General features: G+C 56.8%; 1 protein-coding gene across 1 annotated transcript in view; it reads left to right on the top strand.

Annotated features, from left to right (window-relative positions):
* Positions 1 to 20830, top strand: part of bcl9l (bcl9 like) — a 24396-nt gene extending 3566 nt beyond the window's left edge. Inside the window, 6 exon segments of the mRNA XM_072487741.1 lie at positions 1049 to 1260; positions 3617 to 3716; positions 6513 to 6839; positions 6841 to 8806; positions 16561 to 16785; positions 17345 to 20830. Of these exon segments, the coding sequence (XP_072343842.1) occupies positions 1049 to 1260; positions 3617 to 3716; positions 6513 to 6839; positions 6841 to 8806; positions 16561 to 16785; positions 17345 to 18480 (3966 nt within the window). The 3' untranslated portion in view covers positions 18481 to 20830.
* The last annotated feature ends 4374 nt before the right edge of the window (positions 20831 to 25204 follow it).

Raw genomic sequence — 25204 nt, 5'->3', positions numbered from 1 at the left:
CTCCGACTGTGTGTCTCTCTTTCCGCCTGTGTGTCTCTCTTTCCGCCTGTGTGTCCTCTCTCTCCGCCTGTGTGTCTCTCTCTCCGCCTGTGTGTGTATCTCGCTCTTTCCGCCTGTAAGTGTGTGTCCCTCTCTCCGCCTGTGCGCGTGTCTCGCTCTTCCGCCTGTCTCTCTCCGCCTGTGTGTGTGTCTCTCTCCGCCTGTGTGTGTCTCTCTCCGCCTGTGTGTGTCTCTCTCTCTGCCTGTGTGTGTGTCTCTCTCCGCCTGTGTGTGTGTCTCTCTCCGCCTGTGTGTGTGTCTCTCTCCGCCTGTGTGTGTGTCTCTCTCCGCCTGTGTGTGTGTCTCTCTCCGCCTGTGTGTGTCTCTCTCTCCGCCTGTGTGTGTCTCTCTCCGCCTGTGTGTGTGTCTCTCTCCGCCTGTGTGTGTGTCTCTCTCTCTCCCTGTGTGTGTGTCTCTCTCTCTGCCTGTGTGTGTGTCTCTCTCTCTGCCTGTGTGTGTGTCTCTCTCTCTCTGCCTGTGTGTGTGTCTCTCTCTACCTGTGTGTGTGTCTCTCTCTCTCTGCCTGTGTGTGTGTGTCTCTCTCTGCCTGTGTGTGTGTCTCTCTCTACCTGTGTGTGTGTCTCTCTCTCTGCCTGTGTGTGTCTCTCTCTCTGCCTGTGTGTGTGTCTCTCTCTCTGCCTGTGTGTGTGTCTCTCTCTCTGCCTGTGTGTGTGTCTCTCTCTCTGCCTGTGTGTGTGTCTCTCTCTCCGCCTGTGTGTGTGTGTCTCTCTCTCTCTGCCTGTGTGTGTGTCTCTCTCTCTGCCTGTGTGTGTGTCTCTCTCTCTGCCTGTGTGTGTGTCTCTCTCTCTGCTTGTGTGTGTGTATCTCTCCGCCTGTCTCGCTCTGCCTCCCCCGTCTCCTCTCTTTCCTTTCCACACTGCCTCTCTCTCTCTCTCTCTCCCCCCCCCCCCTCCCCCTGGCCTGTTGGTGGGGGGGAGGGGGGTAGTAAGTGTTCAGAAACCTCATCAGACTCTCACTGATGGGGACTGTGTGTGTTTTCTCTCTGCAGATTGTAATGTTGTTGAGTCTGCACTTTCAGCGTCTGTTCAACTTTCCCCCGGTTCGAACCCTCTCCCGGCGGTCACTGACAATGTTCCGCCCAGCGTCCCGCACAATCCAGTCGGGGGGGTCCTGCTTGCGGACAGAGAGCGGCATTCAGAGGAACCCCAGCAAACCACCCTCCCAGTTTGTTTACGTCTTCACAACTAACCTGGCCAACATGTGAGTAAAACTAGAAAATGCTCGGCGCGTGTATTCGTCTGTCGAGGGAACAAGACTTCCAGATTGGCAACTTTTGTCAGAGCTGGAGGCGGTTTGAGATGTAAAGGATTTTAAACAAGTGCAGAGATGGCGAAGGAGGGAGGGTTTTCCGTCTAAGAAAGAGATGGCTGAAGGAAGCTGATGATCTTTAAGATTACGACAGGGATAATGTTCCCACTTGTGGGAAATCAATTTAAATAATAAATCCAATGGGGAATTCAGGAGAAACTTCTTTACCCAGAGAGCGGGGACAATGTGGGCCTCGTTCCCACAGGGAGTGGGGAGAATGTGGGACTCACTCCCATGGGGAGTGGGGGAGAATGTGGGACTCACTCCCACGGGGAGTGGGGACAATGTGGGACTCGCTCCCACGGGGAGTGGGGAGAATGTGGGTCTCGCTCCCACGGGGAGTGGGGAGAATGTGTGACTCGCTCCCACAGGGAGTGGGGAGAATGTGGGACTCACTCCCACGGGGAGTGGGGAGAATGTGGGACCCGCTCCCACGGGGAGTGGGGAGAATGTGGGTCTCGCTCCCACGGGGAATGGGGGAGAATGTGGGACTCGCTCCCACAGGGGAGCGGGGAGAATGTGGGACTCGCTCCCACAGGGAGTGGGGAGAATGTGGGACTCACTCCCACGGGGAGTGGGGAGAATGTGGGACTCGCTCCCAGGGGGAGTGGGGACAATGTGGGACTCACTCCCACGGGGAGTGGGGAGAATGTGGGACTCGCTCCCAAAGGGAGTGGGACTCACTCCCACAGGGAATGGGGAGAATGTGGGACTCGCTCCCACGGGGAGTGGGGAGAATGTGGGACTCACTCCCACGGGGAGTGGGGACAATGTGGGACTCGCTCCCACGGGGAGTGGGGAGAATGTGGGTCTCGCTCCCACGGGGAGTGGGGAGAATGTGTGACTCGCTCCCACAGGGAGTGGGGAGAATGTGGGACTCACTCCCACGGGGGAGTGGGGAGAATGTGGGACCCGCTCCCACGGGGAGGTGGGGAGAATGTGGGTCTCGCTCCCACGGGGAATGGGGGACAATGTGGGACTCACTCCCACGGGGAGTGGGGGAGAATGTGGGACTCGCTCCCAAAGGGAGTGGGACTCACTCCCACAGGGAATGGGGAGAATGTGGGACTCGTCCCACGGGGAGTGGGGGAGAATGTGGGACTCGTTCCCACGGGGAGTGGGGGAGAATGTGGGACTCGCTCCCACAGGGAGTGGGGAGAATGTGGGACTCGCTCCCACAGGGAGTGGGGAGAATGTGGGACTCGCTCCCACAGGGGAGTGGGGAGAATGTGGGACTCGCTCCCACGGGGAGTGGGGGAGAATGTGGGACTCGCTCCCACAAGGAAGTGGGGGAGAATGTGGGACTCGCTCCCACGGGGAGTGGGGGAGAATGTGGGACTCGCTCGCACAGGGAGTGGGGGAGAATGTGGGACTCGCTCCCACGGGGAGTGGGGAGAATGTGGGACTCGCTCCCACGGGGAGTGGGGACAATGTGGGACTCGCTCCCACGGGGAGTGGGGAGAATGTGGGACTCGCTCCCACGGGAAGTGGGGAGAATGTGGGACTCGCCCCCACAGGGAGTGGGGAGAATGTGGGACTCGCCCCCACAGGGAGTGGAGAGAATGTGGGACTCGCTCCCACGGGAAGTGGGGAGAATGTGGGACTAGCTCCCACAGGGAGTGGGGAGAATGTGGGACTCGCTCCCACGGGGAGTGGGGAGAATGTGGGACTCGCTCCCACGGGGAGTGGGGAGAATGTAGGACTCGCTCCCACGGGGAGTGGGGAGAATGTGGGACTCGCTCCCACGGGGAGTGGGGAGAATGTGGGACTCGCTCCCACGGGGAGTGGGGAGAATGTAGGACTCGCTCCCACGGGGAGTGGGGAGAATGTGGGACTCGCTCCCACGGGGAGTGAGGAGAATGTGGGACTCGCTCGCACAGGGAGTGGGGGAGAATGTGGGACTCGCTCCCACGGGCCGTGGGATTTACAGCTGAGGGAGATGGCAGCACGGAAAATCTCCAAGGGTTTGGAAACATGGTGAAGAGAGGTGGGGTCACCCTGCCGGCTGTGGGTCTTATCTCTAGGTACGAAGTCCTCTTCTCCCTGTGACCCTGGAGAAATTATCCTTAACTTATCCTTAACTCTGCACTTTCTGAATAAATGTTTTGGGGTTTTGGGTTGTGGGTGGGCCATGGGAGTGAAAGAGTTTGGAGATTGGCTGGAGATTCTGGGTGGGGCGATCCTGTGTTTGAAAGGGGCTCGAGTTACATTGAAGTGCTGCTTTGATTGCGTTTTGTGTTAATTACAGGGCTGCAGAAGCTGTAATCCAGGGCCGAGCAGACTCTATTGTGGCCTATCACACGCACAACGTGCCTCGCACAAAACTCGAACAGGTGTATGATCAGAAGGTGAGTGACAATCCAACAGGAATTTGTTTTTATCCAACACCTCAAACATGGAACAAAATCCCAAGGAAAGCTTCACCACAGCACGACCAGGCAGAGCCTCACCTGGGGACAGCAGGAGGCCATTCTGCCCCGCCTGCCTGCTACCCCGATCCAGTTAGATCGTGGCAGATCTGCATTTACCCTCCTTCATTCCACGGTCATCGCTACCCACCTCCCAACAAAAATCTATTGCTCCCGAGTTCAAAATGGCCAACTGTGCGACGGCAAGGCACATTTTCCCTTCCCAGTGTATCCAGCCAATGTGGGCCCCACACAGCTGGACAGCAGAGGAGAGAGGCCACTGTGTGGCCCTTGGTGCCCACGCTCTGGGGGGGGCGGGTAGCAGCCACCGAGAATGACCCTGTGGTTGGGGGAGAGGGGTGTTTTGCTTTGAGGACTGTGATATGGAAGAGGGTTTGAGTTGGGAGGTGGGTTTATTTGATCCTGAGGGTTGGTGTTATTGCTGTTCACTGCAAAGAGATTCCATTCGCCCCTCCACCCGCCAGGAACTGCTGAACGGTTCTCACCCCATTAACTCAGAGTTAGCTTTAAGAGGAATATGTCCCCCCCCCCCTCCCCCTCCCCCCAGAACATTGGGCTTTAACCCATGAGCACTGAAGGGTTCTGAGCTATTAAGCTCCTGTTTTCAATATTGAATATCAATAGATTGCAGTCGGGGCTCTCAGAACGTTGTGCTTTGAAGTCCCACCAGAAACCTCGGCACAGAATCCAGCCGGTGCTCCCATGTGCATCACTGACAAGGTGCTGCACTGTCAGAGGGGCTGCACTGTCAGAGGGGCCGCACTGTCAGAGGGGCCGCACTGTCAGAGGGGCTGCACTGTCAGAGGTGCTGCACTGTCAGAGGTGCGCTCTCTGGGTGTGACGTGTTGAAGAGAGAGTTCTGCTCCTCCCTCAAACAACATCACTCAGAACAAATGGGTCCTCTCTTGTCCTGCTGCCTTTGCCCTGACTCTGTGGGGCCCAGTGAATTGGAGGTGAAGTTCTGAGGTCCTGCATTTTTAACATTTAGTTTTTCACAAAATGAGGGCGTTGCTGGCTAGGTCAGCATTTATTGTCCAGACCCTAATTGCCCTTGAGGAGGTGGTGCTGAACCGTGTGGGTACACACCACTGTGCAGTTAGGCAGGGAGTGCCAGGATTTTGACACAAACGTTATGAGTCTGGCTGGACCCAGTTACTAAAATAATTGAACTTTCCAATGAAGGCGATCAGTGAATTAATTCAACATTGCCGAGAGACAGAGGCTTAAACCATTAATAAATCCACTCAATAATTGGAAACTCACTTCTTCCCCTGTTTAAAATGGATTAAAATGATTGCCCGATATCAGAGTTGAAACTCATACACTGAGTGGATTTGTATTTTTCTCCTGGCCTCCATTTCTCGCAAGCAATCCATATTGGACCACGTTGCAATGGAGAATGGTTAAAAAACATACAGTACAGAAGGAGGCCATTCGGCCCATCGAGTCTGCACCGACCCACTTAAGCCCTCACTTCCACCCTATCCCAGTAACCCCTCCTAACCTTTTGGACACTAAGGGCAATTTATCACGGCCAGTCCACCTAACCCACACATCTTTGGACTGTGGGAGGAAACCGGAGCACACCGGAGGAAACCCACGCAGACACGGGGAGGATGTGCAGACTCCGCACAGACAGTGACCCAAGCCGGGAATCGAACCTGGGACCCTGGCACTGTGAAGCCACAGTGCTAACCACTGTGTTACCGTGCTGCCCAAATGGATATGAACGGGGAGGCGATGGCACAGTGTATTGTCACTGGGCTAGTAATCCAGAGACCCAGGGGAATGGCCTGGGGTCCCGGGGTTCCAATCCCATCAGCACAGGTGGTAAATCTGAATTCAATAAAATTCTGGGATTGTAAGTCCAATGATGACCATGAAACCATTGTCGGTTGTTGTAAAACCCCCACCTGGGTCACTAATGACCTTCAGGGAAGGAAATCTGCCGTCCTTACCCAGTGTGGCCTACATGTGACTCCTTAACGGTCCCCCTCTGAACTGGCCAAGCGAGACACTCCGTTCGAGGGCAATTAGGGATGGGGAGCAAAAGCTGGCCCAGGAACGAGTTTTTTAAAAATTATAGTCAATTTTGGTGCCCCTTGCACTCGCTACAGTCATAGAATATTAACCGGAGGCTTTATCATCTGTGGGTCTGAGGAGGAGTGAACGGGATGGTTAGGAGCGGGGGATGGTTAGGAGCGGGGGATGGTTAGGAGCGGGGGATGGTTAGGAGCGGGGGATGGTTAGGAGCGGGGGATGGTTAGGAGCGGGGGATGGTTTGGAGCGGGGGGATGGTTAGGAGCGGGGGATGGTTAGGAGCGGGGGATGGTTAGGAGCGGGGGATGGTTCGGAGCGGGGGATGGTTCGGAGCGGGGGATGGTTCGGAGCGGGGGATGGTTAGGAGCGGGGGATGGTTCGGAGCGGGGGGATGGTTCGGAGCGGGGGATGGTTAGGAGCGGGGGATGGTTAGGACGCGGGGGGGATGGTTAGGAGCGGGGGGATGGTTAGGAGCGGGGGATGGTTAGGAGCGGGGGATGGTTAGGAGCGGGGGATGGTTTGGAGCGGGGGATGGTTTGGAGCGGGGGATGGTTTGGAGCGGGGGATGGTTTGGGGCGGGGGATGGTTTGGGGCGGGGATGGTTAGGAGCGGGGGATGGTTAGAAATGCGGTGCTGAGATTGGGAAATAATTTCCTCTTTCACTCTAATCACCAGGCTTCTGTGGCTCTTCAGAAAGGAGCTGGACTTCAAGAGCAGCTGTCTCTGAACACACCTCCAGCCCGCACGCCCCAGCCCCAGGGACCGCAGCAAGGCCGACAACCCCCAACTTCACTGCCACAGGAAGGGTCATCTGAACCCATGCACTCGGACCTCAGCCCCAAATCGATGGAGGGTAACGGTGGAGCTGGTACCCAGCCGGGCAACAATCACGCCAACCTCAGCAACGCAGCTGGCAACCCGATACCGGGCGATCCGCTGGGTGGCGGCAGCACCGAGGCCGTTAATCCAAATGGGACTGGTCCACTGGTCATGAACCTTCACCCCCAACACTGAGGGGTTGTCCAAAGAGCAGTTGGAACATAGAGAACGTTCCTTACAGACTCTGAGAGACATTGAAAGGCTCCTGTTACGGAGCAGCGAGACCGAGTTTTCCATGAAGGGTAATTGTGGTCCAAATGGAGCAGGGGACGCACAGCAGATGATGAAGAAAGTGGAGGAGCCCTTGCAGTCGATGATGTCCCAGGCACAGACTCTGGCCGGAGTCGAGGGGGCAAATCTGGAGCACGAGGCACTGCATCACCAGGAGATTATGCAACGTGAGCCAATGGGACAGCAAGTGGGGATGATGATGAGCCAGGCGAATCAGGAAAACCTGACTCCAGAACAGATCGCCTGGAGGAAGCTACAAGAAGATTTCTATGAGGAGAAAAGGAGAAAGCAGGAGCAAGCTGTGGTTCAGCAAAGGACGATGCAAGAAATAATGATGCAGAGACCAATGGGGGGGATGATGGTTCGAGGGCCACCTCCTCCCTATCACAGCAAGACTGGAGACCAGTGGCCATCAGGATTGGGGAACCGCTTCACTGGGCCCATCGAGGTGTCCGAGTCGATGCAGCCTCGGGGAACTGCTCCTTTCTCTGGACCCCGGTTTCCCACCAATCAAATGCAGAGGGTCAGCGGATATGGAGGAATTTCGAACATCCCAATGGAGGCTCTGGGGACGATGAATCCGATGCAGAGACCCGTGCGGCCTGGCATGGCGTGGCCCGACGACGTGTCTCCCATGGCTGGCGGAGGGAACTTCCCTCCGGGCGGAATGCCCTTTCATCCTGGCCAGGGAGATCCCGAGAGGTTTATCAACCCACGGACCAGGGAAGAGTTGTTGAGGCAGCAGTTAATGGAAAAGAGGTCGATCGGACTGCAGCGGCCACTGGGCATGAACAACACCAACACCATGGGTGGAGTGCCCCAGGGGATGGAGATGGAGAGAATGATACAGGCCCAGCGGCAGATGGAGCCAGGAATGTTTCCTGGACAGTTGCCCGGAGATAATGTCAGTGCAAACCCAATGGGGTTGGACTTTGTTGGGTCAAGGGGTATGTTGAGTCCCCCCTTAGGACAGACCGGACCCATGCGTGATATGGACTCATCAATGGGTCCTGGAAATGTCAATATGAACATGAATGTCAATATGAACATGAACATGAATCTCAATGTCCAGATGACACCCCAGCAACAGATGATGATGTCACAGAAAATGAGGGCACAGGAAATGATGTCACACCAGGTATTGACCGCGGAAGAGATGGCGCGAGTCCGAGCGCAGAACGGCAACGTGATGATGGGCGACCCTCAGAAAATGTTGCCGCAGTCACAATTCCCAAATCACGGACAGCAGGGTTTTCCAGGTGGTCAGGTACAATATTCAAGTATGTCTCAGGAAGTGAGTAACATGGGGAATCCTGGGGAGATGTTTAGTCCTGAGCAAGGACCGATGCCAATAACTAGCATGAGTGGCACAGCCAGATTGAGTCACATGCAAATGGCTCCGACTGCCAACCAATCCAGTAACCACGGTAACGTGAGTAGTATGCTTCCAGGGGCACCGAGAGGACTAGGCCGCAGGCCCTCGGACCTCACCATCAACATCAGTCAGATGAACTCTCCTGGAATGGGTCACCTCAAGTCACCGACCATCAGCCAGGTTCACTCGCCTCTGGTCAACTCTCCTTCGGCCAATCTCAAATCCCCGCAGACACCGTCTCAGTTGGTGAGTTTAACCTCCGCCACTGCCTCCGCTCCCATCAAGTCTCCCCAGGTCATGAGCTCCTCGCTTCCTGTCCGCTCTCCGGCCAGCTCGCCCAGCCGACTCAAATCGCCCTCCATGTCCGTCGCTTCCCCTGGATGGACCTCGTCACCGAAGACCACCCTCCCAAGCCCTGTAATCAGCCAGGGCAAACAGGGAATGGGCCTGAGCTCGTCTGCCCCTATGGGAAACATCGAACAAGGTAAGGAAACGGGGGGGACTGTATCACTGAGTGAGCTGCACCTCCCAGAGATTAAATGTCGTCAAGAGTTTTATATCAAAGCATAACACACAAAACTGCAGGCACCGGAAATCTGAAATACAATCAGTGCCCGGCAGGATGTGTGAACATGGCACAGAGTTCACTCAGGTCTGAGGCCAGGCGAAGAGTTTCTTCATTTTGTCAAATGATTTCACTCCCCCTCCATGTTTTAAAGATGTGAAGTCTTTCGTACAAAGGGCCATTCAACCCTCGAACCTGTTTCTATGTTTGCTGGGAGTTCCCTGGTGGATTTGATAATTACCGTTGACATCTATAGTCCCTGGCTTTCACTTCCTCACAAATAGGAACATCAACCCCCATCAGATCCTGTTGTGATTCCCATTGTGAAGTCGGTGGTCCCCGGATGGACTGACAGAGTGGGGTCTGTGTGTGTGCGGGGGGGGGGGTGCATATGCATGTGGGGGGGTGTATCTGCGTGTGGGGCCTATGTGTGTGTGTGTGTGGGGGGGGGGTGTATGTGTGTGTGTGTCAGGGTGGATTGTGTGGGGGGGTATAAGTGTGTGGGGGGTGTATGTGCGGGTGGGGGGGTGCGTGTGGGGGTGGGAGATGTGTGTGGGTGTGTGGGGATGTGTGTGGGTGGGGGATGTGTGTGGGGGTGGGGGACGTGTGTGGGGGTGGGGGGACGTGTGTGGGGGTGGGGGACGTGTGTGGGGGACGTGTGTGGGGGTGGGGGATGTGTGTGTGGGGGTGGGTGATGTGTGGGTGTGGGGGATGTGTGGGTAGGGGTGGTCACAGATACAGACCATTTCTGTGGGTGAGTAGGTTTTTGATGTGAGTTTACAGCTGTGTCCACTAGATGGTGCTGCCCCCCCACTAAAGATGTTGAGTTCCAACCGTGCAGCTGCAATTGAGATTCACATCCCCTCGCTGACCAGCCCCTCGCTGACCAGCCCCTCGCTGACCAGCCCCTCGCTGACCAGCCCCTCGCTGACCAGCCCCTCGCTGACCAGCCCCTCGCTGACCAGCCCCTCGCTGACCAGCCCCTCGCTGACCAGCCCCCTCGCTGACAAGTTGGGTTCCAGGGGGAAGCAGGGATTTATTTCAGCCCCGCCCCCATCCTCTCTTCACGGGAATGCCCCAGAGATCCCTTAGTTAGAGACTTTTTTTAATTGGCTGATTCAGAACACCCTAACCCCCCCCCCCACCCCCCCAACCTCCGTCCCTCCCAACGCCCCCGTCCCCCCCCCAACGCCCCCAACCCCAACCAACCCCCCCACCTCAACCAACCCCCCCACCTCAACCCCCGTCTCCCCCAACCCCCGTCCCCCCCATCCCCCAACGCCCGTCCCCCCCATCCCCCAACGCCCGTCCCCCCCAACGCCCGTCCCCCCCAACGCCCGTCCCCCCCCAACGCCCGTCCCCCCCAACGCCCGTCCCCCCCAACGCCCGTCCCCCCCCCAACGCCCGTCCCCCCCCCAACGCCCGTCCCCCCCAACGCCCGTCCCCCCCCAATGCCCGTCCCCCCCAACGCCCGTCCCCCCCAACGCCCGTCCCCCCCAACGCCCGTCCCCCCCAACGCCCGTCCCCCCAACGCCCGTCCCCCAACGCCCGTCCCCCCCAACGCCCGTCCCCCCCCAACGCCCGTCCCCCCCAACGCCCGTCCCCCCCAACGCCCGTCCCCCCCAACGCCCGTCCCCCCAACGCCCGTCCCCCCCAACGCCCGTCCCCCCCAACGCCCGTCCCCCCCAACGCCCGTCCCCCCCAACGCCCGTCCCCCCCAACGCCCGTCCCCCCCAACGCCCGTCCCCCCCCAACGCCCGTCCCCCCCAACGCCCGTCCCCCCCAACGCCCGTCCCCCCCAACGCCCGTCCCCCCCAACGGCCCGTCCCCCCCAACGCCCGTCCCCCCCCAACGCCCGTCCCCCCCAACGCCCGTCCCCCCAACGCCCGTCCCCCCCAACGCCCGTCCCCCCCAACGCCCGTCCCCCCCAACGCCCGTCCCCCCCAACGCCCGTCCCCCCCAACGCCCGTCCCCCCAACGCCCGTCCCCCCCAACGCCCGTCCCCCCCAACGCCCGTCCCCCCCAACGCCCGTCCCCCCCAACGCCCGTCCCCCCCAACGCCCGTCCCCCCCCAACGCCCGTCCCCCCAACGCCCGTCCCCCCCAACGCCCGTCCCCCCCCAACGCCCGTCCCCCCCAACGCCCGTCCCCCCCCAACGCCCGTCCCCCCCAACGCCCGTCCCCCCAACGCCCGTCCCCCCAACGCCCGTCCCCCCCCAACGCCCGTCCCCCCCAACGCCCGTCCCCCCCAACGCCCGTCCCCCCCAACGCCCGTCCCCCCCAACGCCCGTCCCCCCCAACGCCCGTCCCCCCCAACGCCCGTCCCCCCCCAACGCCCGTCCCCCCCAACGCCCGTCCCCCCAACGCCCGTCCCCCCCAACGCCCGTCCCCCCCAACGCCCGTCCCCCCCAACGCCCGTCCCCCCAACGCCCGTCCCCCCAACGCCCGTCCCCCACGCCGTCCCCAACGCCCGTCCCCCCAACGCCCGTCCCCCCCAACGCCCGTCCCCCCCAACGCCCGTCCCCCCCAACGCCCGTCCCCCCCAACGCCCGTCCCCCCCAACGCCCGTCCCCCCCAACGCCCGTCCCCCCCAACGCCCGTCCCCCCAACGCCCGTCCCCCCAACGCCCGTCCCCCCAACGCCCGTCCCCCCAACGCCCGTCCCCCCAACGCCCGTCCCCCCCAACGCCCCGTCCCCCCCAACGCCCGTCCCCCCAACGCCCGTCCCCCCCAACGCCCGTCCCCCCCCAACGCCCGTCCCCCCCAACTCCCGTCCCCCCCAACTCCCGTCCCCCCCCCAACCCCCGTCCCCCGTCCCCGTCCCCCCGTCCCCGTCCCCCTCGACGCCCCCCAACCCCTGTCCCCCCCTTGACGCCCCCAACCCATCCCCCCCAACCCCCGTCCCCCCCAACCCCCGTCCCCCCCAACCCCCGTCCCCCCCAACCCCCATCCCTCCCCAACCCCATCCCCCCCCAACGCCCGTCCCCCCCAACGCCCGTCCCCCCCAACGCCCGTCCCCCCCCAACGCCCGTCCCCCCCCAACGCCCGTCCCCCCCCAACGCTCGTCCCCCCAACGCCCGTCCCCCCAACGCCCGTCCCCCCCAACGCCCGTCCCCCCCAACGCCCGTCCCCCCCAACGCCCGTCCCCCCCAACGCCCGTCCCCCCCAACGCCCGTCCCCCCCAACGCCCGTCCCCCCCAACGCCCGTCCCCCCCAACGCCCGTCCCCCCCAACGCCCGTCCCCCCCAACGCCCGTCCCCCCCAACGCCCGTCCCCCCCAACGCCCGTCCCCCCCAACGCCCGTCCCCCCCAACGCCCGTCCCCCCCAACGCCCGTCCCCCCCAACGCCCGTCCCCCCCAACGCCCGTCCCCCCCAACGCCCGTCCCCCCCAACGCCCGTCCCCCCCAACGCCCGTCCCCCCAACGCCCGTCCCCCCAACGCCCGTCCCCCCAACGCCCGTCCCCCCCAACGCCCGTCCCCCCCAAACCTCTGTCCCCCCTCAATGCCACCCAAGCCCCATCCCCCCCCAACCCCCATCCTCCCCGTCCCCCCAACCCCCGTCCCCCCAACCCCCGTCCCCCCCAACCCCCGTCCCCCCCAACCCCCGTCCCCCCCAAACCCCCGTCCCCCCCCAAACCCCCGTCCCCCCCCAAACCCCCGTCCCCCCCCAAACCCCCGTCCCCCCTCAATGCCCCCCAAACCCCACCCCCCCCAACTCCCGTCCCCCCCCAACCCCCGTCCCCGTCCCCCTCGACGCCCCCCAACCCCTGTCCCCCCCTTGACGCCCCCAACCCATCCCCCCCAACCCCCGTCCCCCCCAACCCCCGTCCCCCCCAACCCCCATCCCTCCCCAACCCCATCCATACTCGTATCCCAGTGAGAGTCAGTGTGTGTGGGACCCGGAGGCAGTGTATGTGGGACCCGTACCCCAGTGAGAGTCAGTGTGTGTGGGACCCGTACCCCAGTGAGAGTCAGTTTGTGTGGGACCCGTACCCAGTGAGAGTCAGTGTGTGTGGGACCCGTACCCCAGTGAGAGTCAGTGTGTGTGGAACCCGTACCCCAGTGGGAGTCAGTGTGTGTGGGACCCGTACCCCAGTGAGAGTCAGTGTGTGTGGGACCCGTACCCCAGTGAGAGTCAGTGTGTGTTTAACCCGTACCCCAGTGAGAGTCAGTGTGTGTGTAACCCGTACCCCAGTGAGAGTCAGTGTGTGTGGGACCCGTACCCCAGTGAGAGTCAGTGTGTGTGGGACCCGTACCCCAGTGAGAGGCAGTGTGTGCGGAACCCGTACTCCAGTGAGAGTCAGTGTGTGTGAGACCCGTACCCCAGTGAGAGTCAGTGTGTGTGGGACCCATACCCCAGTGAGAGTCAGTGTGTGTGAGACCCGTACCCCAGTGAGAGTCGGTGTGTGTGGGACCCATACCCCAGTGAGAGTCAGTGAGTGTGGGACCCGTACCCCAGTGAGAGTCACTGTGTGTGGGACCCGTACCCCAGTGAGAGTCGGTGTGTGTGGGATCCTTCCCCCAGTGAGAGGCAGTATATGTGGGACCCGTATCCCAGTGAGAGTCAGTGTGTGTGGGAGCCGGAGGCAGTGTATGTGGGATCCGTATCCCAGTGAGAGCCGGTGTGTGTGGAACCCGTACCCCAGTGAGAGTCAGTGTGTGTGGGACCCGTACCCCAGTGAGAGTCAGTGTGTGTGGGACCCGTACCCCAGTGAGAGTCAGTGTGTGTGGGACCCGTACCCCAGTGAGAGTCAGTGTGTGTGGGACCCGTATCCCAGTGAGAGTCAGTGTATGTGGGACCCGTACCCCAGTGAAAGTCAGTGTGCGTGGGATCCTTCCCCCAGTGAGAGGCAGTGTATGTGGGACCCGTATGCCAGTGAGAGTCAGTGTGTGTGGGACCCGTACCCCAGTGAGAGTCAGTGTGTGTGGGTCCCGTACCCCAGTGAGAGTCAGTGTGTGTGGAACTTGTATCCCAGTGAGAGTCAGTGTGTGGGACCCGTACCCCAGTGAGAGTCAGTGTGTGTCGGACCCGTACCCCAGTGAGAGTCAGTGTGTGTGGGACCCGTACCCCAGTGAGAGTCAGTGTGTGTGGGACCCGTACCCCAGTGAGAGTCAGTGTGTGTGGGACCCGTACCCCAGTGAGAGTCAGTGTGTGTGGGACCCGTACCCCAGTGAGAGTCAGTGTGTGTGGGACCCGTACCCCAGTGATAGTCAGTGTGTGTGGAACCCGTACCCCAGTGAGAGTCCGTGTGTGTGTAACCCGTACCCCAGTGAGAGTCAGTGTGTGTGGGACCCGTACCCCAGTGAGAATCAGTTTGTGTGGGACCCGTACCCCAGTGAGAGTCAGTTTGTGTGGGACCCGTACCCCAGTGAGAGTCAGTGTGTGTGGGACCCGTACCCCAGTGAGCGTCAGTGTGTGTGGGACCCGTACCCCAGTGAGAGTCTGTTTGTGTGGAACCCGTACCCCAGTGAGAGTCAGTGTGTGGGACCCATACCCCAGTGAGAGTCAGTGAGTGTGGAACCCGTACCCCAGTGAGAGTCAGTATGTGTGGAACCCGTACCCCAGTGAGAGTCAGTGTGTGTGGGACCCGTACCCCAGTGAGAGTCAGTGTGTGTGAGACCCATACCCCAGTGAGAGTCAGTGTGTGTGGGACTCGTACCCCAGTGAGAGTCGGTGTGTATGGAACTGTACCCCAGCGAGAGTCAGTGTGTGTGAGACCCGTACCCCAGTGAGAGTCAATGTGTGTGGAACCCGTATCCCAGTGAGAGTCAGTGTGTGTGGGACCCGGAGGCAGTGTATGTGGGACCCGTATCCCAGTGAGAGTCAGTGTGTGTGGAACCCGTACCCCAGTGAGAGTCAGTGTGTGTGGAACTTGTATCCCAGTGAGAGTCAGTGTGTGGGACCCATACCCCAGTGAGAGTCAGTGAGTGTGGGACCCGTACCCCAGTGAGAGTCAGTGTGTGTGCGACCCGTACCCCAGTGAGAGTCAGTGTGTGTGGGATCCTTCCCCCAGTGAGAGGCAGTGTATGTGGGACCCGTATCCCAGTGAGAGTCAGTGTGTGTGGGACCCGTACCCCAGTGAGAGGCAGTGTGTGTGGGACCCGTACCCCTGTGAGAGTCAGTTTGTGTGGGACCCGTACCCCAGTGAGAGTCAGTGTGTGTGGAACCCGTACCCCAGTGAGAGTCAGTGTGTGTGGGACCCGTACCCCAGTGAGAGTCAGTTTGTGTGGGACCCGTACCCAGTGAGAGTCAGTGTGTGTGGGACCCGTACCCCAGTGAGAGTCAGTGTGTGTGGAACCCGTACCCCAGTGGGAGTCAGTGTGTGTGGGACCCGTACCCCAGTGAGAGTCAGTGTGTGTGGGACCCGTACCCCAGTGAGAGTCAGTGTGTGTTTAACCCGTACCCCAGTGAGAGTCAGTGTGTGTGTAACCCGTACCCCAGTGAGAGTCAGTGTGTGTGGGACCCATACCCCAGTGAGAGTCGGTGTGTGTGGAATCCGTACCCCAGTGAGAGTCAGTGTGTGTGGAACCCGTACCCCAGTGAGAGTCAGTGTGTGTGGGACCCCTATCCCAGTGAGAGTCAGTGTGTGTGGGGAACCCTTACCCCAGTGAGAGTCAGTGTGTGTGGGACCCGTACCCCAGTGAGAGTCAGTGTGTGTGGAACCCTTATCCCAGTGAGAGTCAGTGTGTGTGGGGAACCCGTACCCCAGTGAGAGTCAGTGTGTGTGGAACCCGTACCCCAGTGAGAGACAGTGTGTGTGGGACCCGTACCCCAGTGAGAGTCTGTGTGTGTGGAACCCGTACCCCAGTGAGAGTCAGTGTGTGTGGGACCCGTACCCCAGTGAGAGTCAGTGTGTGTGGAACCCGTACCCCAGTGAGAGACAGTGTGTGTGGGACCCGTACCCCAGTGAGAGTCAGTGTGTGTGGAACCCGTACCCTAGTGAGAGACAGTGTGTGTGGGACCCGTACCCCAGTGAGAGTCTGTGTGTGTGGAACCCGTACCCCAGTGAGAGTCAGTGTGTGTGGAACCCGTACCCCAGTGAGAGTCAGTTTGTGGGACCCATACCCCAGTGAGAGTCAGTGTGTGTGGAACCCGTACCCCAGTGAGAGTCAGTGTGTGTGGTACGCGTACCCCAGTGAGAGTCAGTGTGTGTGGTACGCGTACCCCAGTGAGAGTCAGTGTGTGTGGGACCCGTACCCCAGTGAGAGTCAGTGTGTGTTGGACCCGTACCCCAGTGAGAGTCAGTGTGTGTGGGACCCGTACCCCAGTGAGAGTCAGTAATTTCACAATAAGGATGTGAATAATTACACTGGGGCAGCATGGTGGCGCAGTGGTTAGCACTGCTGCCTCACGGCGCTGAGGACCCGGGTTCGATCCCGGCTCTGGGTCACTGTCCGTGTGGAGTTTGCACATTCTCTCCGTGTCTGCGTGGCTTTCGCCCCCACAATACAAAGACGTGCGGAGTGGGGGGATTGGCCACGCTAAATTGCCCCTTAAATTGAAAACAAAAATGAATTGGGCACTTTAAATTTATAAAGAAAAACAAAGTGATTAAATACACAGATTTTGGAGACAGTCCATTGGTTTTCTGCTTTTTGTTTTAATGTAGTTGTTGGGGTTTGTTTGTGGTGAATGTTGTTGTATCTGTGTTTTATTCACTCTCTGCTCTTCAGGACCCTTGGCCTCAGCACCCCGTCCTGGCCCCGCCCTGCCTTACAATTCACCCGAATCGACGCCTTCCCAGAACCCACTGTCGCTCATGATGTCGCAGATGTCCAAGTACGCCATGCCCAGCTCCACCCCGCTTTACCACGATGCCATCAAAACCATCGCCACCTCCGACGATGAGCTGATCCCGGAGCGATCGATGGCAATGATCCAACCCACGGGTGTCCCCGGTGAGTGAGCTCAAGGCTGAGAAAGATCGCATTCGCAGAGCATCTGTCATCACCGCAAGACACTCCATGGCTGGTGGATTGTGTTTTGAAGTGTTGTCACTCTTGTATTGTGGGAAGCGCACTCGCCAATTTGTGCACACCAGGTTGGCACAGGCCGTGTGATGTTGACCAGATAATCTCTTTTTTCATGATATTGATTGAGGGAGAAATATTTAATCTTTGGCAATGGAATGGAGTCTGGTCTTTGAAAAAGGACTGAGTTCTTCAATTCTGAAATCTTTCTGATGTTTCCCGTATTGGTGGCTGTGTCTTTAGCTGCACAGCCTCCATCTCTGGAATCCCCGCTAAGTACCTTTCCATGAAATAGACACCAATCACCAGCTCTGTGTCGTAAATCCTCTTTATTTAGCTCAGTGTTGATTTTGTTTAATAATACTCCTTGAATTGCCTTACAATATTGTTACTGTTCTTGAGGCAGGACAGAAATACAAGATGTTATGGAGATCCTTGGCACAGGGGATATTGTTTAAAACTCAAAGTTCTTCCATTTTCTCTGCAGGTCTGTGCGGGAACCAGAATGCGCAGATGCACCTGGTGTCACAAAGTGGGCCAGGATCGGGGTCTGCCAACAGCCCCCTGGCAATGAGCATGGTGGGGCAGCCCCTGTCGCACGAACCCCCAACCTCCATGATGCCGTCCCCCAGCCTGATGGGGCCCAATGTCCCGATGCACGAGGGGCATGGTCCTGGAATGGCTGTGCAAAGCCCCATGATGGTGCACCCCCCCCAGGACCCCCTAGGGCAACCGTGTGGCCCCATGCCTGGCGGCGGCCCCCAGACGCTACCTAAGAACCCCATGATCCTCCAGCGGATGCAGCACCAGTCCCACAACGCCCTGCAGTCCCCAGGCTCTGCGATGCACCAAGTGTACCCCCCAGGCATGGCCATGCCACACGATGAGGGAGTCCCATCACACGGGGTCCCTGCCGGATCAGGACCCCCTCAGCAGCCGCAACAACAACCCCCTCCTCCACCACACCTGATGGTCAAGGGTGTGTCGAGTCGATCGACTGTGGACAGCTACCAGCTCTCAGGAGTGGCTTCAGTTCTCAACGATCCAGAACTTCAGGACGTGATAAGGCCCTCAGCCAGCGGCATCCCAGAATTCAATCTCTCGCGCATCATTCCATCGGAGAGACCTAGCAGTACTCTGCAGTATTTCCCAAAGGGCGATTCTCAACCATCGAAAGCTCCGTCTTCCAATCCTCACCTCATGAACCTACAGAGCATGATGTTGGAGCAAGCTCCCTCCAACAGATCCAATCTTCCAGGACAGCAGCAGGTGCAAAGGGGCCTGAATATGCACATTTTCCATCCAGGCCAGGTACCTGGCTCCATAATGGGAAGGACAGGCATGCCAGCTCAACACGGCATGATGGGAAACAGTCTTCATCAGGTTCTCATGACTCCACAGCAGCAGAATATGATGCTTCTGGCCAAACAGAGGAGCCTCTCGCTGTCGGGAGAGATGTACGGACAAGCAGGACACATGCTGCCTCCCCAGGTGGGTGTACTTGGAGCCACACCTCACCAAACCATCATGTTCCCCCAGCAGTTGAGACAGAGGAGCATGTCTTTAGATGCGCCCATCACCTTTGTCCCTGGACCTGGAAACACTGCCAACTTACCGTTCTAGCCTCTTGTCTTTTCGTACAATTCAGATTTATGCAAGTTGAAAAGTGGCGGTGGGAAGGGGCGGAATTAAAGTAATTTTATTACGAAAAGTGAGGCCAGAAACCGAGGAGACAGAGTTTATACCAAGACGGGGGCGGGGTGGGGGGGAAATGTGAAAAAATATTTTTTAACAGAGTGAGCTTGACAGAAAGACTTCCAGATATTTGTGTTTTCAATTTAATTTTTTTGTTTCTCTCTCTCTCTCTCTCTCCCTCTCTCTCTCCCTCTCTCTCTCGTTTGGTTTCCTCACATGCTGTTGTGCAAAGGGATTTTATTATTGCTGTATATATTCTGCCTCGGTCTGTGATTTGTTTTTACGATTCCTGTAACTCTGTGTTTTCGCTGGAGAATCATCTAGAACTGTGACAGGGAAATTGCGGAACACAGAGATCCTCGTCCAAAGCAGACGCTTCACTGTTGGAAAGAGATCTAACATGCAGGCCCAGCAGTGGCCCCAGTTGTGGGGTCAGAGTTCCCTGCTCCACCCCGCTCCCTAACCCGCTTTCTGTATCATGGGCTCACCGCCCTGGCGAAACTGTGCTGACATGGTAACAGAATGTGCGTCGGTGTCACCTCGTCCCTGCTGGTTCCTGCTTTGTAGAGGCAGGCGTGGGGATTGAGACACAAGTTTGCAGCGGGGGGGGGGGGGGGGTTATGGGGCTGTTTTGGGTGTCGAGGGGGAGGATGTTGGTGTGTGAGCTGTGACTCGGGTCTAGCGTTCTCTGATTACTGGTGTTTGACTCTTTGAGCTGATCCACACGGAGCGGTGTGGGCCTTTCACAAACCATTCACTGATGGAAGTGGTGACCAGGGCAGGGAGCCTGGAGCTGGGGCTTTGTGATGTGGGAGTTTCCTTGTCCTCTCCTCCTTCCAACCCCTCCTGAGCAAACCCCCCCAATCTGGCTGCTTGTTGCAGTTTACACTGTTCAGCCTGATCCACATTGTCCAAGCATTGAGTTCAAATTATGACCCTATATCCACCCCCATGATCAACTGGAGTTGGGGGGGTGGGGGGATTGTTTGTTAACCGATAATTGAGGGTTAACTTGTGGTTAGTCTGCAGTCTCACATCAGTCACATCTGGTTGTTGAACCACTTTCAGTGTGATGGCTGTTGAACCACGGAAGGATAAGTTTATCTTTCAGTTTGGGAGCATTAAAGTCCCCCCCAGAGCTAACAGCCTGTGCCATGTGTCCATGTCCCGCTCCGGTGTTCCCGCTCCGGTGTTCCCTCTCCCGTGTTCCCTCTCCCGTGTTCCCTATCCCGTGTTCCCGCTCCCGTGTTCCCGCTCCCGTGTTCCCGCTCCCGTGTTCCCGCTCCCGTGTTCCCTCTCCCGTGTTCCCTCTCCCGTGTTCCCGCTCCTTGTTCCCGCTCCATGGTTCAGCTGCAGGTTGCAGGCGAGGGTAACACTGTTAATGTTGGTGTGTGTCAGGGTGTCCCTGCGATCGGGGCTTTGCGGGTGAATCATGTACAACCGTTATTACTCCTGGTCCCTCAGTGTTCTCTTAAATCACCCCCCCCCCTTCCTCCATTTCAATCACAAATGGTTTAATGGATCAGACATGGGAGCTGTGTATCAGAGCACTGGCAGGTCATGCCAAGGGCTCATTGCCATTCAGAGTATTTCACATCCCTGGATTAATTTTTGGATCAAGTTGGGATAGGGAATTGCCCTGATTGTCAGCAGTTATCGCCCTCCCCCCCCCCCCCCCCAAATGTGCACACAAGGATGGGGGTGCGATGCACGGGTTTATCTGGACCAGGTGGTGGGATATGATCCCAAGAGCGAATTCTGCAATGCAGCGAATTAGTGGCCCAGGATTATGGACCGATTTGATTGGGAAGGGGTGGGGATTGCAGCTCATGCTGACCTCCCAACCCCACCAAATCCCGCTCCGTTCCCAGCCTGTGATAGCTGCCCATCTGGGCGACGCTACTACTGTTTCCGAGGGTCCTGATAGGGGCTTTGAGCCCAGTCGAAGATATTAATTTGCGGTTGTGGAGAGGGGGGTTACTTCCAGGGGTAGTTTTTCACAGGGAGGTCTTGGGGCAGAGTTCCCGATTCTGATGAGGAAAGGGTTCTGATGAAAGGGTTTCAGGGGTCTCGAGGGGATCGGATGGAGATCTCGGGAGGGATGGCGAATTTATCGGGATGGTGTCTCTCTGATAGATTTAACTGTCACAGTCCATCCATCATTTGAAACATTTTTTTTTGCACCTTTTTGTCCACAGGCTGCTCTTGTTTCTTTGTTTATATAATACAGACATTCATAAAATAAATCAGATTTTAAAAAACTGATTTTGTAAGAAATACATTTTTATTGAGAAGAACATGTCAGCATTTCTGACTCACCAGAAGGTCCCTGGAGCCAGACGGAAGAGTCAACGCGAGGAAATCTCCGAGGGAGCGGCGAGCTCTTGTGGGGATTGGGAGTGTAATAACTCCCAGAGGAGAGAATGGGGGAACTCTCACAGGGAAAACAACAGGCGAGAGGTGAAAATGGTGCAATCTGACTGCACGCTGCCTGGGTTAAATTATCTCCCATTCCAAACATCCTTTCCGAGGATCGGGATGTGACTCCTCTCAGCTGACCCTTCCTCCTAGACTTTCAAAACTCGAGCTTGATGTTTTTTGATCAGTGCTTCCAGAATATTCTCAATTATGTTATTATGTTTAACTTAAGCTAATCTGCCACTCCCCCCACCCCCCGGATTCAGCAGCTCCTCAGTGTTAAATGTCTGATTTATGTTTTCAATGGGCCCCCCTATCTGAAATGAAATGAAATGAAAATCGCTTATTGTCAGAAGTAGGCTTCAAATGAAGTTACTGTGAAAAGCCCCTAGTCGCCACATTCCGGCGCCTGTTCGGGGAGGCTGGAATGGGAATTGAACCGTGCTGCTGGCTTGCCTTGGTCTGCTTTCAAAGCCAGCGATTTAGCCCTGTGCTAAACCAGCCCCACCGCATGTTAACCCACTGCGCCACCGTGCTGCCCTCACTTTCCTGTATTAAGATGCTCCTTAAAACCCATCTCTTTGACCAAGGCTTGGGCTGTTTACCCGAACAGCTCCTCACTGGCTTGGTGTCACATTTTCCTTCAGAATGTCCCTGTGAAGTGCCTTTGTATGTCAGGTGATATTAAAGTGTCATATATCCAACTCTGGGCTGACAAGTGGCAAGTTACATTCACACCACACAACTGTCAGACGATGACCATCTCCAATAAGAGAGAATCTAACCATCGCCCATTGACCTTCAATGGCATTACCATCGCTCAGTACTCCACTATCAACATCCTGGAGGTTACCATTGACCAGAAACTGAACTGGACGAGCCATATTAATACTGTGTACAGCGCTGAGGACCCGGGTTCGAATCCCGGCCCAGGGTCACTGTCCGTGTGGAGTTTGCACATTCTCCCCATGTCTGCGTGGGTCTCACCCCCACAACCCAAAGATGTGCTGGTTAGGTGGACGGGCATTCTATATTGCCCCTTAATTGGAAAAAAATGATTGAGTACTCTAAATTTATATTTTAAAAAATATTAATACTGTGGCTATCAGAGCAGGTCAGGGGCTGGGAATCCTGCGGTTAGTAACTCACTTGTGACTCCCCAAAGCCTGTCCACCATCTACAAGGCACAAGTCAGGAGTGCAAGGAATACTCTCCACTTGCCTGGATGCGTGCAGCTCCAACAACATTCAGACGATCGGCACCATCCAGGACAAAGCAGCCCCGCTTAATTGCCACCCCTTCCACAAACATTCAAACCCTCCACCCACCGATGCACTGCAGCAGCCGTGTGCACCATCTGCAAGATGGACTACAATAACTCATCAAGCCTCCTTTGATAGCCCGACCTCTACCATCTAGAAGGATAAGGGCAGCAGATACATGGAGCAGATACAGGGTGGCACAGTGGTTAGCACTGTTGCTTCACAGCGCCAGGGTCCCAGGTTTGATTCCCGGCTTGGGTTACTGTGCGGAGTCTGCACGTTCTCCCTGTGTCTGCGTGGGTTTCCTCCCGGGTGCTCCGCTTTCCTCCCACAAGTCCTGAAAGACGTGCTATTAGGTAATTTAGACATTCTGAATTCTCCCTCTGGAGAGGTGCCGGAATGTGGCGGCTAGGGGATTTTCAAAGTAACTTCATTGCAGTGTTTTTTTTAAATTTAGAGTACCCAATTATTTATTTTTTTCCCAATTAAGGGGCAATTTTTAAAAAAATGTTTTTTTACCATGGCCAATCCACCTATTGGATTGTGGGGATGAAACCCACGCAGACACGAACAGAATGTGCAAACTCCACACAGACAGTGACCTGAGACCGGGATTGAACCCGGGCCCTCAGCGCCGTGAGGCAGCAGTGCTAACCACTGAGCCACCAGGCCGCCCTTCTTCATTGCAGTGTTGCTGTGTTATTGTAAGCCTACTTGTGACAATAAAGATTATTATTATGGAAGCACCACCATTAGGAAATTCCCCTCCAAGTCCCTCACCATCCTGACTTGCAAATATATCACCGTTCTTTCATTGTTGCTGGGTCAAAATCCTGGATCTCCCTGACAGCACAGTGAGTGTACCTACACTACATGGACTGCAGCAAGTTCAAGAAGGCAGCTCACCACCACCTTCTCGAGGGCAATTAGGGATGGGCAATAAATGTTGGCTGAAGCCCACATCACATAAAAATGAATTAAAAATATATATAAATGCCGGTTGTTATTGTGTCCCCCTCTCCGTTCTCCAAGTCTATGTTTATGTAAATAGTAAACACTGTGACCTCAGCGCTGAGCCTGATGAAATTCCACTTGCCACCATTTGTTCGTCTGAGTAACTGCCTTTAACCTCTACCCCTTGTTTTCTGTTTCGTAGCTTGCTGCGCTACCCTTTCTGTTGCAGCTTGTTTCTTGACTGAACATGTTCTGACCTCTGTCACAATGCGATACTTTCTCAAAGGCCTTCTGAAAATTTAAATATGAGGTCTACTGCCTTGCCCTTATCTACCCTTTCTGTTATTACTTCAGAGATTTTAATAAGTTGCTCGAGTATGACCTTCCCTTTTGAAAAGCATGCTGACTTCTATTTATTCAATTTTCAGTTTCTTAACTATTACATCTTTGCGTAAGGAATCTATCATTTACCTCCTACTGATGTGAAGTGTCAGCAGTCTTAGGAGTGGCAAGAAAATGAATAATTGCCATCAGCTTCTGCCCACGGGCAACAATGTGAGTCATTGCGATGCGGGAGTGGGTGTTTCCAAGTCTAAGATGAGAAACTTTGAAACTCCTTTTGTACTTCAGTTGCCAAGAGCTGGCATCAGCCAATAACAGCAAAGTGCCGTTACGGGACACGGCCTGAAATGCTGGGAACACTCGGGCAGCAGGCGTGGGATTCCTCCGGGTGCTCCGCTTTCCTCCCACAAGTCCAAAAATGCACAGACTAGGTGGATTGGCCGTGATAACTTGCCCCTTAATGTCCAAAGATGTGCAGGTTAGATGAGGTTACAAGGAAAGGGTGGAGGAGTGGGCCCAGGTAGGGTTCTCTTTCACAGGGTCGGTGCAGACTCAATGAGCCAAAAGGCTGCCTCCTGCAGGGTAGGAATTCCATCTCCCACCCCACTCCCCTGCCTTTGTTCCGTATTATTTAATATCTTCGCCCAACAAAAGTCTCAGCTTGAATGTTTCTGTCTTCTCCCGCCCCCCCAAACGAGCATCGACAGACTTTTGCAGCAAAATGTTCCAGATTCCTACCACCTGGCATCACCTCTGAACGAGCTGTCTCTAATCTAAAGGTTATCCCTTCTGGTTCTGAACTCCGCTCCCCCCCCCAACCAAAGGAAATAAATGTCGACCCGATCAAATCTTTTAATCATCTTAAATAGTTTAACTAGATCTTGCGTTAATTTTTCAAACATTCTTTCACAGGGTGTGAGCAATGTGCCCACCCACAATTGCCCTTGTGAAGGTCAGCTGCCTTGCATACAATCCATGGAATCGCTACAGTGCAGAAGGAGGCCATTCGGCCCGTCGAGTATGCAGCGAGCTTCTGAAAAAGCACCCAACCTAGACCCACTACCCTGCCCTAACCCAGTAACCGCACCTAACCTGCATATCTTTGGACTTTGGGAGGAAACCGGTGCACCCGGAGGAAACCCACGCACACACGGGGAGAACGTGCAAACTCCACACAGTCCGCCAAGGCCAGAATTGAACCCGGGTCCCTGGCGCTGTGAGGCAGCAGTGCTAACCTCCGTGCCGCGCACCTCTGCAGTCCATGTGGTGTAGGTACCCCCACAGTGCTGGTAGAGAGCGCATTCAAGGATTTTGACCCAGTGACAGTGAAGGAACGGCCGATATATTTCCAAGTCAGGGTGGCGAGTGGCTTGGAGGGGAACCTCTTAAATGTGGTGTTCCCATGTTGTCTGCTGCCCTTGTCCTTCAATATTCAAGCAAAGTTTTGCAACCCAACCTTCTGAAGCTGCACTGTACCCCCAGAACTGAACCTAGATTCTCCAGACAGAGGCTGCACACTGTATGGCAGAAGCGCGATTTCCAGACTTTATAAACCCATTCCCCTTAAGAGAGAGGCCGATATTCCATTGGCCATTTTGATTCTCTCTTGTCGATCCCACCGTATCGTGCAGCTTTTCCCCGGCAGCGTACATGTCCTTTATGGGGCAAAGAGAGTG

Source organism: Scyliorhinus torazame, chromosome 21 (genome assembly GCF_047496885.1).
Source record: "Scyliorhinus torazame isolate Kashiwa2021f chromosome 21, sScyTor2.1, whole genome shotgun sequence".
Classification (NCBI taxonomy): Eukaryota; Metazoa; Chordata; class Chondrichthyes; order Carcharhiniformes; family Scyliorhinidae; genus Scyliorhinus; species Scyliorhinus torazame.
The sequence above is the reverse complement of the archived record's forward strand: the minus strand, read 5'-3'. Positions and strand labels throughout refer to the sequence as shown.